The sequence below is a fragment of the Epinephelus lanceolatus genome, chromosome 11 (genome assembly GCF_041903045.1).
Source record: "Epinephelus lanceolatus isolate andai-2023 chromosome 11, ASM4190304v1, whole genome shotgun sequence".
NCBI classification, from domain to species: domain Eukaryota; kingdom Metazoa; phylum Chordata; class Actinopteri; order Perciformes; family Serranidae; genus Epinephelus; species Epinephelus lanceolatus.
In genome coordinates this window covers 41,430,867-41,443,949 of record NC_135744.1, presented here as the reverse complement: position 1 = coordinate 41,443,949, position 13,083 = coordinate 41,430,867, and the positions used below count along the sequence as shown (strand labels likewise).

Below are 13,083 nucleotides of genomic sequence, written 5' to 3'. Positions count from 1 at the left end.
TCCTCATGAAACATTTGTAAAGCCAATTCTTTAAAAGTATTTTACATCCTGGTTTGTTTGCATCTGTGTTTACTCTAAACAAACAAAGAAAAGTCCACACACTTCAGCTCCCTTTTTAGGTCCATTTATTCCATCATCATCATGGAGTGATGTTTCGGGCCACAGGTGCCCTTCTTCAGACTGAAAAATACAGCTGAGGACGCCATTTTTAAACCTCCACACAGGAACCTGTGTGGAGCTTTAAAAATGGCGTCCTCAGCTGTATTGTTTGCATCCTGTTTTGTTTGCATCCGTGTTTACTCTAAACAAACAAAGAAAAGTCCGCATACTTCAGCCCCCCTTTTAGGTCCATTTATTCCATCATCATGGAGTATTTTTCAGTCTGAAGAAGGGCACCTGTGGCCCGAAACATCACTCCATGATGATGGAATAAATGGACCTAAAAAGGGAGCTGAAGTGTGCGGACCTTTCTTTGTTTGTTTAGTTTAATTCTTTTAGTCCAGCACCTTCTTCATTTTTTGGATGTGCGCGACTGCTCTTTTTATATTCATCCGTGTTTACTCACCACCAGTCTTCTTCCTCCCCGCCTTTGTTGGCACATTGCTGCAAATCTCAGTGTGTTACCATCACCTGTAGATACGTGGAATAGTGTGAAACCATTAGCAGGTATCACATCACAAGATAAACAAAACAGGAACCCGCTCACAGAAAATCAGCTCCATAAACCTGTTAGAGGTCTAACACTGCCTGGGGAGCCTTCACATCTTTTTGTGTATGTTTTTAAACAGTGTAACAACAGAGAGTGCACTAGTGTTCCAGGAAACATCACCTTACCTGTGTTTAGTATGAGACTATGTTATCTCAGTTATTGAGTGTTTAACATCCTCACGGCAGCTTGAGTGCAAAGAGCAAAAACAAGCTCTTCAAGATTGTCAACATTGCAGAGAAGGTGACTGGCGAGTCACAGACACAACTCAGCAATATGTCTGACACTATATATAGAATTTTCTAAACATATACGTATGTACTGTAAGTATATGCCTTAGATCCATTACACTCAGTTTGAGCTGTATCAGGGAACACTGCTGTGTTTATAAGATGACCCTTCTTTTACTATATATGTGACTTATTGATCCTATTTGCACTATTGTATCATATATACTGTTAAATGTACGTTTTTAATGGTGCATTGTGTCATGTGTCTGTATGTACCTCTGACGTTTTGAGAGAAGGCAAATACAGGCAAATATAAATATCTGATCCAACTCGATCAGATAGAAGAGGAAGAAGATATACTTAATTAATCCCAGAGGATGTTGTCATATACACACAGGCCCGAAATACACACACATGCACAAACAGGAACTATACATGCATTAAATGGAGAGATGTCAGAGTGAGGGGGCTTGGCAGTGCTCGGAAGCAAACTGGCACCTTTCCAGCTACTGGGCCACGCTCCATACTTGGGCCAGACAGGGACTTGAAGGAGCTAACTAGATAGCCAACATCAAAAGCCTTGGGTCTAGAAAGATATCCTTACTATCCATGTATGTATATTTTTTAAGATGTTTAAGATATTTGAGTTAAAGATGTGTCTGTCTATTTGTCTCTCCAGCTGTTCGACCACATCGCCGCCTGTCTTGGTGATTTTCTCGTCTCTCAGAATCTGAAGGGACTAACTCTTCCTCTGGGCTTCACCTTCTCCTTCCCCTGCGAACAGAAAGAAATTGACAAGGTCTCACACACACACACACTACATGTTTCAGTCGGGGTAAGGGTTAACCAAACCTCACAGAAAAAAATTGTTCAGAAAGATTTAGGATGAAAAAGTTCTTGCATGACGCTCAGTGTGAACTTTTAGCGATTTTTAAAAGAAACCCATTTTCACATCAAATGTTCTCCACACAGAGCATCCTGATCCGCTGGACTAAAGGCTTCAACTGCTCCGGAGTGGAGGGCGAAGACGTGGTGAAGTTACTGAAAGACGCCATCCACAGGAGAGGGGTCAGTCTAAAATACTTTTATGATGATTTAAAAGAAAAAGAGATGTGAAGCAACATGAGGGGTGCAGGAGTGAAATGTCATGATGAGAGCTGCAACAATAAGTCAAGTAATCAGAAAATTAATTTGCAGTTATTTTGATAATGTATTAATTGTCATTTTTCAAACTTTATGTTGTCTGGTTTCAGCTTCTCAAATGTGAACATTTGATGCTACTAATGCTACTAATACTTGATGCTAAGTACTGTACTTAAGTACAATTTGTATGGGGTCAGATCAGTCTCATAATGAATGAACTCACGTAGGGTTTTTCACGAATACACATGCTCTGGTTTGCAGTTGTATTTCGGACTCACTAATGCACACCCTCTGTTTTGCAAATGCACACGCTCTGGTTCACAAATAAAAAAAATTCATGCAAACGTGTAATATAAATTCGGAAATGCACACGCTCTGCTTCACAAATACTATTTTGAGGAACACTTGGAATATAAATTCACAGATCATGCGAATCGCTGAACGTGCATTTACAAACTGCCTCTCATTTGTGAACCTCTCTGCATTTGTGAGAGAAATCTGTGTGGTGAATTTTGAGACTACCCTGACGTCGCAGGTCAACGAACGTCACCATTGGCTGATAAATCTGTCAATCAAATTTTTACTTACAGGACATATGGACGCACACATCCCTCTTAAACTGAAAAACTAGAACCTGGAACACCAAAATATCGACTGACAACTCTCAAAAACACCTGTAGTCTTCTCTCCCGTTCTGCTGCTGGCAAACTGGCTTGAACTGGCTCCTGTAGCCAGTCAGAACAGCGCCAGTGCACCACCTAGTGGCCAAGATGAGTATCTCCCTTCTCAGCTACCAGGCAAAAGGCAGCCTTTTCAACAATTCTGATTGACAGATTCATCAGTTAATCAGGTGTGGTTGCTTTCAGCCAATCGTATGGCTCCTTACATAGGGTGTATTCATAGTTTATGTTCATTCAAACATGTTACTTGGCTAAGCAGAATGCTTCAACTCATTATAATTAAATAACATTGCATGATTTACAACGAGGGCATAATAAGATAAATGTGTTACTTACAGATTGAGATTGATCCATGTCTCTTCCACCGTTTGAACACTGCAAACAGTAGCTCAGTAGCTCTGCGATTGGTTTAAAAGTGTGGAGAAAATGTAAGGAGCCATACGATTGGCTGAAAGTGAACACCTGATTAACTGATGAACCTGTCAATCAGAATCATAAAATTGATTTTATCAGCCAATGGTGACGTTCGTTGACCTGCGACGTCAGGGTAGTCTCAAAATTCACCACACAGATTTCTCTCACAAATGCAGAGAGGTTCACAAATGAGAAGCAGTTTGTAAATGCACATTCAGCGATTCGCATGATCTGTGAATTTATATTCCAAGTGTTCCTCAAAATAATATTTGTGAAGCAGAGCATGTGCATTTCCGAATTTATACAGTACAGGCCAAAAGTTTGGACACACCTTCTCATTCAATGCGTTTTCTTTATTTTCATGACTATTTACATTGTAGATTCTCACTGAAGGCATCAAAACTATGAATGAACACATGTGGAGTTATGTACTTAACAAAAAAAGGTGAAATAACTGAAAACATGTTTTATATTCTAGTTTCTTCAAAATAGCCACCCTTTGCTCTGATTACTGCTTTGCACACTCTTGGCATTCTCTCCATGAGCTTCAAGAGGTAGTCACCTGAAATGGTTTTCCAACAGTCTTGAAGGAGTTCCCAGAGGTGTTTAGCACTTGTTGGCCCCTTTGCCTTCACTCTGCGGTCCAGCTCACCCCAAACCATCTGGATTGGGTTCAGGTCCGGTGACTGTGGAGACCAGGTCATCTGCCGCAGCACTCCATCACTCTCCTTCTTGGTCAAATAGCCCTTACACAGCCTGGAGGTGTGTTTGGGGTCATTGTCCTGTTGAAAAATAAATGATCGTCCAACTAAACGCAAACCGGATGGGATGGCATGTCGCTGCAGGATGCTGTGGTAGCCATGCTGGTTCAGTGTGCCTTCAATTTTGAATAAATCCCCAACAGTGTCACCAGCAAAACACCCCCACACCATCACACCTCCTCCTCCATGCTTCACAGTGGGAACCAGGCATGTGGAATCCATCCGTTCACCTTTTCTGCGTCTCACAAAGACACGGCGGTTGGAACCAAAGATCTCAAATTTGGACTCATCAGACCAAAGCACAGATTTCCACTGGTCTAATGTCCATTCCTTGTGTTTCTTGGCCCAAACAAATCTCTTCTGCTTGTTGCCTCTCCTTAGCAGTGGTTTCCTAGCAGCTATTTGACCATGAAGGCCTGATTGGCGCAGTCTCCTCTTAACAGTTGTTCTAGAGATGGGTCTGCTGCTAGAACTCTGTGTGGCATTCATCTGGTCTCTGATCTGAGCTGCTGTTAACTTGCCATTTCTGAGGCTGGTGACTCGGATGAACTTATCCTCAGAAGCAGAGGTGACTCTTGGGCTTCCTTTCCTGGGTCGGTCCTCATGTGTGCCAGTTTCGTTGTAGCGCTTGATGGTTTTTGCGACTCCACTTGGGGACACATTTAAAGTTTTTGCAATTTTCCGGACTGACTGACCTTCATTTCTTAAAGTAATGATGGCCACTGGTTTTTCTTTAGTTAGCTGATTGGTTCTTGCCATAATATGAATTTTAACAGTTGTCCAATAGGGCTGTCGGCTGTGTATTAACCTGACTTCTGCACAACACAACTGATGGTCCCAACCCCATTGATAAAGCAAGAAATTCCACTAATTAACCCTGATAAGGCACACCTGTGAAGTGGAAACCATTTCAGGTGACTACCTCTTGAAGCTCATGGAGAGAATGCCAAGAGTGTGCAAAGCAGTAATCAGAGCAAAGGGTGGCTATTTTGAAGAAACTAGAATATAAAACATGTTTTCAGTTATTTCACCTTTTTTTGTTAAGTACATAACTCCACATGTGTTCATTCATAGTTTTGATGCCTTCAGTGAGAATCTACAATGTAAATAGTCATGAAAATAAAGAAAACGCATTGAATGAGAAGGTGTGTCCAAACTTTTGGCCTGTACTGTATATCAAGTTTGCATTAAACATAATATTTGTGAACCAGAGCGTGTGCATTAGTGAGTCCGAAATGCAACTGAGAACCAGAGCATGTGCATTCATGAAAAACCCTGCGTGAGTTCATTCATTATGAGACTGATCTGACCCCATAATTTTGAGGTACTTATACTTTACTTGTGTCCTTTTTTTTTTTCATGCCCCTTTCTACATCCACTCCACTTCATCTCAAAGGGACAAATTGCACTCTTTTTACTAATTATGCGACAGCATTAATTACTTTACAAATTAAGATTTTATATTCGAAACATATGAAGAGCTTATGAATACATATGCTTTCTAAAGCTGAAATTTAAGTTATTTTTCAAGCTAAACATTGCCTTATTGCTCCTTCACAAATATGACAATTTGCTGCTTTTCCTTTATAATTATTTAAATAAATAAAATATATTTGTAATAATGTCGAGGTTTAGACTGTTAGTTGGATTAAACAAATATTGTGAGGGTGTTTCTTTGGGCTCTGGGTAATTGTGACTGCATTGCTCACTATTTTTAGAATTGTAGCACACCAAACGATCATTAATTAATGGATGAAACAATTAGTAGATTAATCCATAATGAAGCTAATTCCTTGTTGTTTCTTTGCTCAGACTCTGATTAAAAGTAATGTGTAACTCTGCAGTTTCTCTTTGAGAGATGGATGTAGCACAGTGTATGTGTGTGTGTGTGTGTAGGCAGGTTATTTGGTATACAGATTATAAATAGGAAGCACATAAACACACCTGTCTATCGCTCTCTCTCTCTCGCTCTCTGCAGGACTATGATATAGGCTCAGTTGCCATGGTGAACGACACAGTGGGCACAATGATGAGCTGCGGCTACAGAGACCAGAACTGTGAGATCGGCATGATCATCGGTAACCATTTATTTTAATGAGTAAACAACTTAAGCATGTCCTCAGACAAACCTGACATGAATCTGTAGGAAAAGAAGAAGCAGTCAGATCTTTTACGTGAAGGTGGAGTCCGTGACTCTGGAGAACGATTGGTGATATTTATACTCAACACCCCAACAAATACACCCCTCCTGTCAGTGCTCTTTCACCAGCTCCGTTTTAGCATCCCTCTCGCTCCCTGAAACTTTCTCTTTATACACCCATGGCCTTTCCTCTGTCCTGTGCACACGTGAAGCAGCATAGTGTTGTGTGGCTCACTCCGAGCCACCTATTTGTTTCCTATTTGCAAAGCCACAGCTGTATGAACACTGGATTTATTGTCAGTGTACACACAGAATGGACAGCTGGCAGATCATGAGGAGATATTTGCTGAATTTGACATAATGTGTATTGAATTAGAGTCACAGACTGCACCTTTAAGTAAAAGTAGCAAAACTACAGTGCAGAGGTACGATGTTAAAAGTAAAAGTTTTGCTTTTGAAATCTTCCTTCAGTCAAACTACATAAGAGTTACCATAAGAGTAGCAAAAGCAAAAGTGCACCTTAAACTGAATGTGACAAGATTTTTGTTTTGCTTCTTGATAACTAAAGTCATTGTCACTCCTGGGACACACTGCCTGCACGAGCAATTCATGAGCTTACGTTGCTGAACTGCTGCAGCTCGCATGTGCACGGTGTTCACACAGACAGCGTTGCTGCTGCGGCACTGCTGCAGAGCTGCCTGCAACTATGAGAACTGTATTTCCCAATTACAAATATGTCATAATAAAAAGCCTCGTATTAACAAATCAAGAGGATTCTACAGAAATTTGTCAGAGGGTTTTTATTTTGCAACAAAAATGAGAGGTGTTGAATTCATAAGTAAATATATTTTATCAAGCCTCCGACAGATAAACATTGAAACTATAGTGAAAGATGGTATTATGTCAGTATGATTATCAGAGGATCATTTTCACAAAAAAAGGCAAGACTCCTTTTCTCTAGATGTTCTGCAGCAGAGCACCAGCAACTCTGCTTACCTGGGCAGTGTGGCTGCTTTAACCTGTTAACATGGACGCTGAAAAAAAGTCAAAAGGGTTCTGTGACGCATACACCCTGCTTTCACAGACAGTGTGGCCCAGGCGTTACAGACAGCACTCACAAATTACAGGAGGGTTTTCTTTAATAGGCAAGGATCATTGGTGTAAAAAATATATGACTAGAAATTTAATAAGATTAACATCTGCATTATTGAAGCAATAGTTAACCCAAAAACTATGTAGTACTCACCTCCTGATAACCTTTATAAGGTCCCAGCAAACGTTTTCAATCATATGGCGTTAAAGAGAGCAGAGCGCCCAAGAACTGAACGCATATTTGTGCAAACAGACTTTGACAAAGGCCAAATAAAGGACAACCAAAAAGGTTGTAAGACATCTGAAAAACCTTCTGAATCCCAGTGTCTTGTATCCATTTGTGGGTTCATGGAAATCCAAACACATTATTTTCGCTAGACTTTAAGCCAAACAAGTTCCACAGAAAGATAATCTGAAAATGATGTGTTTAGCAATACTTTAGCAAATATGATATGCCTTTGATTTTGAGTCTGCTCTCTTTAACACCATTAGATAGAAAACTGTTCTGGGACCATAGAGAGCCCAGGGAAGCGAGTACTAGATGCTGTTTATATTGTTTTTGGGTGAATTTATTTCTTCAGACCAGCTGTAGAGCAGAGCCGTTTTCAACAGCATGCTGTGTGGCTTGCTTTGGGTGTTTCGCTCAGGATGATAGCTGTAGAAAATCTGTCATTTATTCAGTTTAAAACACCATTTCCCATAATCCCATATGTGCTTACAGGCTAAACGTTGCAGTATACTGGCAAGTTGAGCGTCTCTGGTTAATGCAGACACATCTGTGATAACAACAGGACAGAGAGGACTGAATGCTGTAGAAGTTTTTAGAGTGCAGAGTTTACAACTAGCTGTAGTATTTATTTGTTTTAATTTTCAAGTAATCTGTATTTTGAAATCAAAACCGTTTCAGCAGCTACAGTGGAGCCAGTGTATCTGCAAATATAGAAAATAAACTTCAGGAACACGCTCAGCTGTTTCAGACAGACCGATGAAAGATAAGCTGAATGAGAGATTTCACCGAGTTATGCAAGCTAGACAGGAAGTGATGTTTGGCTCTCACTGTAGACTGATCATAGAAGGACTGAGAAGAGGAGGTATGTGAGAGGACACTATGGTCACCATGATGATTGGGATAATACTTTAATATACCGCAGATACCTGTTTCTTGCAGGTACAGTATCTGGTGGACCCATGAGGCTGTTACTCTAACAACATGGGAAACAGAATCCTCTCAGGTGGTATGGAGCCGCACAGAACATGTGATTTCTTACATAACGGACATTATGTGCTTTACCTGGTGAACAGCAGCGGCTCCATGACATCATGATCACATTAGACATGATGAGGGTCATGTTGTAGCAGTGAAAGGTCTCCTTTCTTCTGCTCTAATTAGTTTGGTTTAAGAGCTCGCTGGAATATGAAGCAAATGGTTGTCTCACAGGAAATGATTACGCCACCCCTCTATGTGTGTGTGTGTGTGTGTGTGTGTGTGTGTGTGTGTGTTGGAGAGACTGAAATAATAGATGGTGGAAAACAAAGCAGGAAGGTTTGATTACTGTGTATTTGTTTCTAAGGAACATACAAGCAGCTGTCATAACTCTGCAGCAGAGCCAGATGTATGTCAGGTGTTATTACCATGTTTTATCAAGCACAAATAATGCTTTTCAAAGTCTTTGTCATCATATTTATTTTTAGGCCTCCTAGCTGGCGTTAGCTGTGGCTGGAGGCATCATGTTTTTGGGTTGTTTGTTCATGCCATTCTTGCAAATGCGATATCTCACGAATGTCTTGATGGAATCTTATTAAACTTGGCACAAACCATCACTTAGACATAAGAATGAACTGATTAGAAGTTGGTGGTCAACGGTCAAGGTCACTGTGACCTTGGGTCCGTCTAATTTTGTGAAGTTGATGTCTCAAGAAGACCTTGAGGCAATTTCCTCAAATTTTGCACCAACATTCACCCGAACTCAAGAATGAACTGATTAGAATTTGGTGGTTGAAGTTCATGACCTCACAAGACATGCTTTTGGCCATAACTCAGGAATTCAAACACTAATTATTGTTTATTGTTTATTGTTTATTGGATCCCTATTAGTTGTCACCATGGTGACGACTATTCTTCCTGGGGTCCCTAAAAAGCAAGACAAATAACAGTTCCTATATATGTTCCCAAAATAGAGATCACAAATAAAAAAATAAAAAAAGCAATGAAATTATTCTCATAAAGAAACTAAGATCATAAAATAAAAAAAATACTTAGATGAACAGACAAATTTGAATATATGTGTACATAACGTGTGCATACACACACATACACCCATATACACCCAAATTCCTACAAGCACATATATATACATACATACATATGATGCACCATGCATACACACACACATAGTGCATGTATATACATACATAGTACAAGCACATACATATACATACATACGTACGTATACGCCCACATATACACAAACGCATATTCAGAGACCAGCTCATTAAGAGCTGTCTCTACAAGTTAAAACTAAAAACACAAAATAAGACACTCTGCAGCTTTACAGAAATCAATCAAACTGAATTTAACCTAATTTCTTTACTCAAAACAGCTTTTTTCAATTCCCTTTTAAATCCTGATTTCTTACCCTTGAGTATGAGATAGTACGGAAGTCCATTCCAGTATACAATAGCTCTGTATAATACAGTTCTTTTCAGTGCATTTGTTCTAGGTCGAGGTAGTCTAAAACGACAGCTTAAGGCCTGTCTGGTATTATAATCATGTGTGAACTTGGTAGGTACTAGTAGAGAAAACAGGCTACTGGGTTTACGTGAATTACAAATATTATTTAAATACAAAATAAGGCTGCATGCTAATCTCTCCTCCACTTTCATCCAGGAGAGTTTATCATGCATAGCATTTACATTATTCTTAATAGAACAGTGAAGTGACGTGAAGTGAAGTGAACACAACTTCACACAAATGTCTAATAGGATAAAATGATGAAGTGATGACATTATATATCCAAAAGGTCAAAGGTCAACATCACTGTGACATCATAATGTTCTGCAAAAACACTTTTCTGGCCATGATTCAGCTTCATATCTCAGGAACAGAAGGGGAGACATTTTGGTGTCCACCTTGAAACTGTGCTGATTGTAAAGATCCTATTTGCTGCTGGGGGAAGATGTGTGTGAAGCATCCATGTTTTCACGGACATGGAGGTAAACTGTAAGTGCAACTTGATGGGTTTTCAGAGGCATACAACCAGGAGGCGGTGATTCTAGTTCTAGCTTGTAGCTTTCATTGTCCAATTTGTGTTTGTCATTACAAAATAGGATGTACAGTGTTTTGTAACAACTGGGGGTTGGACAATACCAGATGTTGTTTGCATAAGTAAAACTTAAAATAGCTGCGTGTATCTTTGCAAGTCCTGGATTTGAAATTTACTCAAGTAAAAGTACAGAAATATCATCCACTGAAGTAAAAGTACTCATTATGCAGAATGGTAAAGATGGAGCTCCTTTCTTTTCAGCAGTGGAATGTAACAAAGTAAATTTACTCAAGTACTCAACTCAACTCAACTTTATTTATAGAGCACTTTAAAAACAACCACAGCTGAAACAAAGTGCTGTACAAAAATAAAAACATAAGACAAACAATAAAAACAATAAAACAGTAAAACAAGAGCAGAGTCTCATGCTGGGTTAAAAGCCAAGGAGTAAAAATGGGTTTTAAGACTGGTTTTAAAAATGGACAGTGAGGGGGTCAGTCTAATGTGGACAGGTAAATCATTCCACAATCTGGGAGCCGCCACAGAAAAGGCTCTATCCCCTCTGAGCTTCCGCTTAGACTTCGGTACATCCAGGAGCAGCTGATCAGCTGACCTGAGGCACCGAGTACTGCACTACAAATTTGAGGAACTTGTATTTACCTCAAATAGAAATACTTATATTTCTATTTTCTGCCACTTCTCACTATGTCATTACATTACGAAGGGAAATATTGTACTCTTTACTCCACTACATTTATTTTATAACTTTCATTACTTTGCAGAATCAGATTATTAATACAAAATATATTTAAAATATAATCAACCTACTACTACTATGCTACCTGGCAGCATAGTAAAAAACATTAAAAATTATATTGGTAACACTTTACTTGAAGGTGTCTACATAAGAGTGACATGACACTGTCATAACTATGACATGACACGGTCATGAACTTGTCATGAACATTATGTACATGTTATTAACGTTTATGACTGCTGTCATTAAGTGTCATTCACTTTTTGTAATGACAAGTTGACATTGTTGGGGTTGTCTTGATTATGACAACTTGACATTAATCAAAGTGACATTACCAGAAGTTGTCTTTGTCATGACAAGTTGACATTGTTTGAGTTGTCTTGATTATGACAACTTGACATTAATCAAAGTGACATTACCAGAAGTTGTCTTTGTCATAACAAGTTGACATTGTTTGGGTTGTCTTAAGTATGACAACTTGACATTAATCAAAGTGACATTACCAAAAGTTGTCTTTGTCATGACAAGTTGACATTAAATTTGTTTGGGATGTCCTTATAATGACAACTTGACATTAATCAAAGTGACATTACCAAAAGTTGTCTTTGTCATGACAAGTTGACATTAAATTTGTTTGGGATGTCCTTATAATGACAACTTGACATTAATCAAAGTGACATTACCAGAAGTTGTCTTTGTCATAACAAGTTGACATTGTTTGGGTTGTCTTAAGTATGACAAGTTGACATTAATCAAAATGACATTACCAGAAGTTGTCTTTGTCATGACAAGTTGACATTGTTTGGGTTGTCTTAAGTATGACAAGTTGACATTAATCAAAATGACATTACCAGAAGTTGTCTTTGTCATGACAAGTTGACATTGTTTGGGTTGTCTTAAGTATGACAACTTGACATTAATCAAAGTGACATTACCAAAAGTTGTCTTTGTCATGACAAGTTGACATTAAATTTGTTTGGGATGTCCTTATAATGACAACTTGCCATTAACCAGGATGACATCACCAGAAGTTGTCTTTATGTTAATATCAAGTTGTCATAATAAGGACATCCCAAACAAATTTAATGTCAACTTGTCATTATAAGGACATCCCAAACAAATTTAATGTCAGCTTGTCATGACAAAGACAACTTTTGGTAATGTCACTTTGATTAATGTCAAGTTGTCATAATCAAGACAACCCAAACAATGTCAACTTGTCATTACAAAAACCGAATGACACTTAATGACAGCAGTCATAAGCGTTTATGACATGTACGTAATGTTCATGACAGGTTCATGACCGTGTCATGTCATAGTTATGACAGTGTCATGTCACTCTTATGTAGACACCTTCAAGTACAGCGTAACCATTATATTCAATATACATTATTTTGAAACGAGCCATTCTTCATGAGTATGTTTAGTTTTTATATTTAGGTAGTAATATCACAGTGTAGAGATACTCTTTAACAAGACCTGCATTCAGAAGTTACTTTAGTTAAAGATATGAGTACTTCCTCCACCCCTGTTAAAATCCCTTGCAGATATATCAGGAGTTGCCACATGCTTAGATAACATTACTTTGTTTCAAGTGGCGTAGACAGCAGCTGAGTCCTCCTCAAAAACAACTCATGTACAAACCTGATTTAATAAGCTTGACCCTATATCGTGCATCTATCTCTCTGCAGGTACGGGAACCAATGCCTGCTACATGGAGGAGATGAAGAACGTGAAGCGTGCTGAGGGCGAGGATGGGAGGATGTGCATCAACACAGAGTGGGGTGGCTTCGGGGACGATGGCTCCCTGAAAGACATCCTGACAGAGTTTGACCTGGTGGTGGACGAGACATCCATCAACCCCGGCGTCCACACGTACGTACGACAGGTCATTAGG

General features: G+C 39.2%; 1 protein-coding gene across 1 annotated transcript in view; it reads left to right on the top strand.

Annotated features, from left to right (window-relative positions):
- LOC117272382 (hexokinase-4-like) overlaps positions 1-13,083 on the top strand; it is a 38,097-nt gene that overhangs the window by 17,109 nt on the left and 7,905 nt on the right. The window contains exons 6-9 of the mRNA XM_033651291.2: positions 1,616-1,735; positions 1,909-2,004; positions 5,913-6,012; positions 12,878-13,061. Coding sequence (XP_033507182.1) covers positions 1,616-1,735; positions 1,909-2,004; positions 5,913-6,012; positions 12,878-13,061 — 500 coding nt within the window. The remainder of the gene's footprint in view (positions 1-1,615; positions 1,736-1,908; positions 2,005-5,912; positions 6,013-12,877; positions 13,062-13,083) is intronic.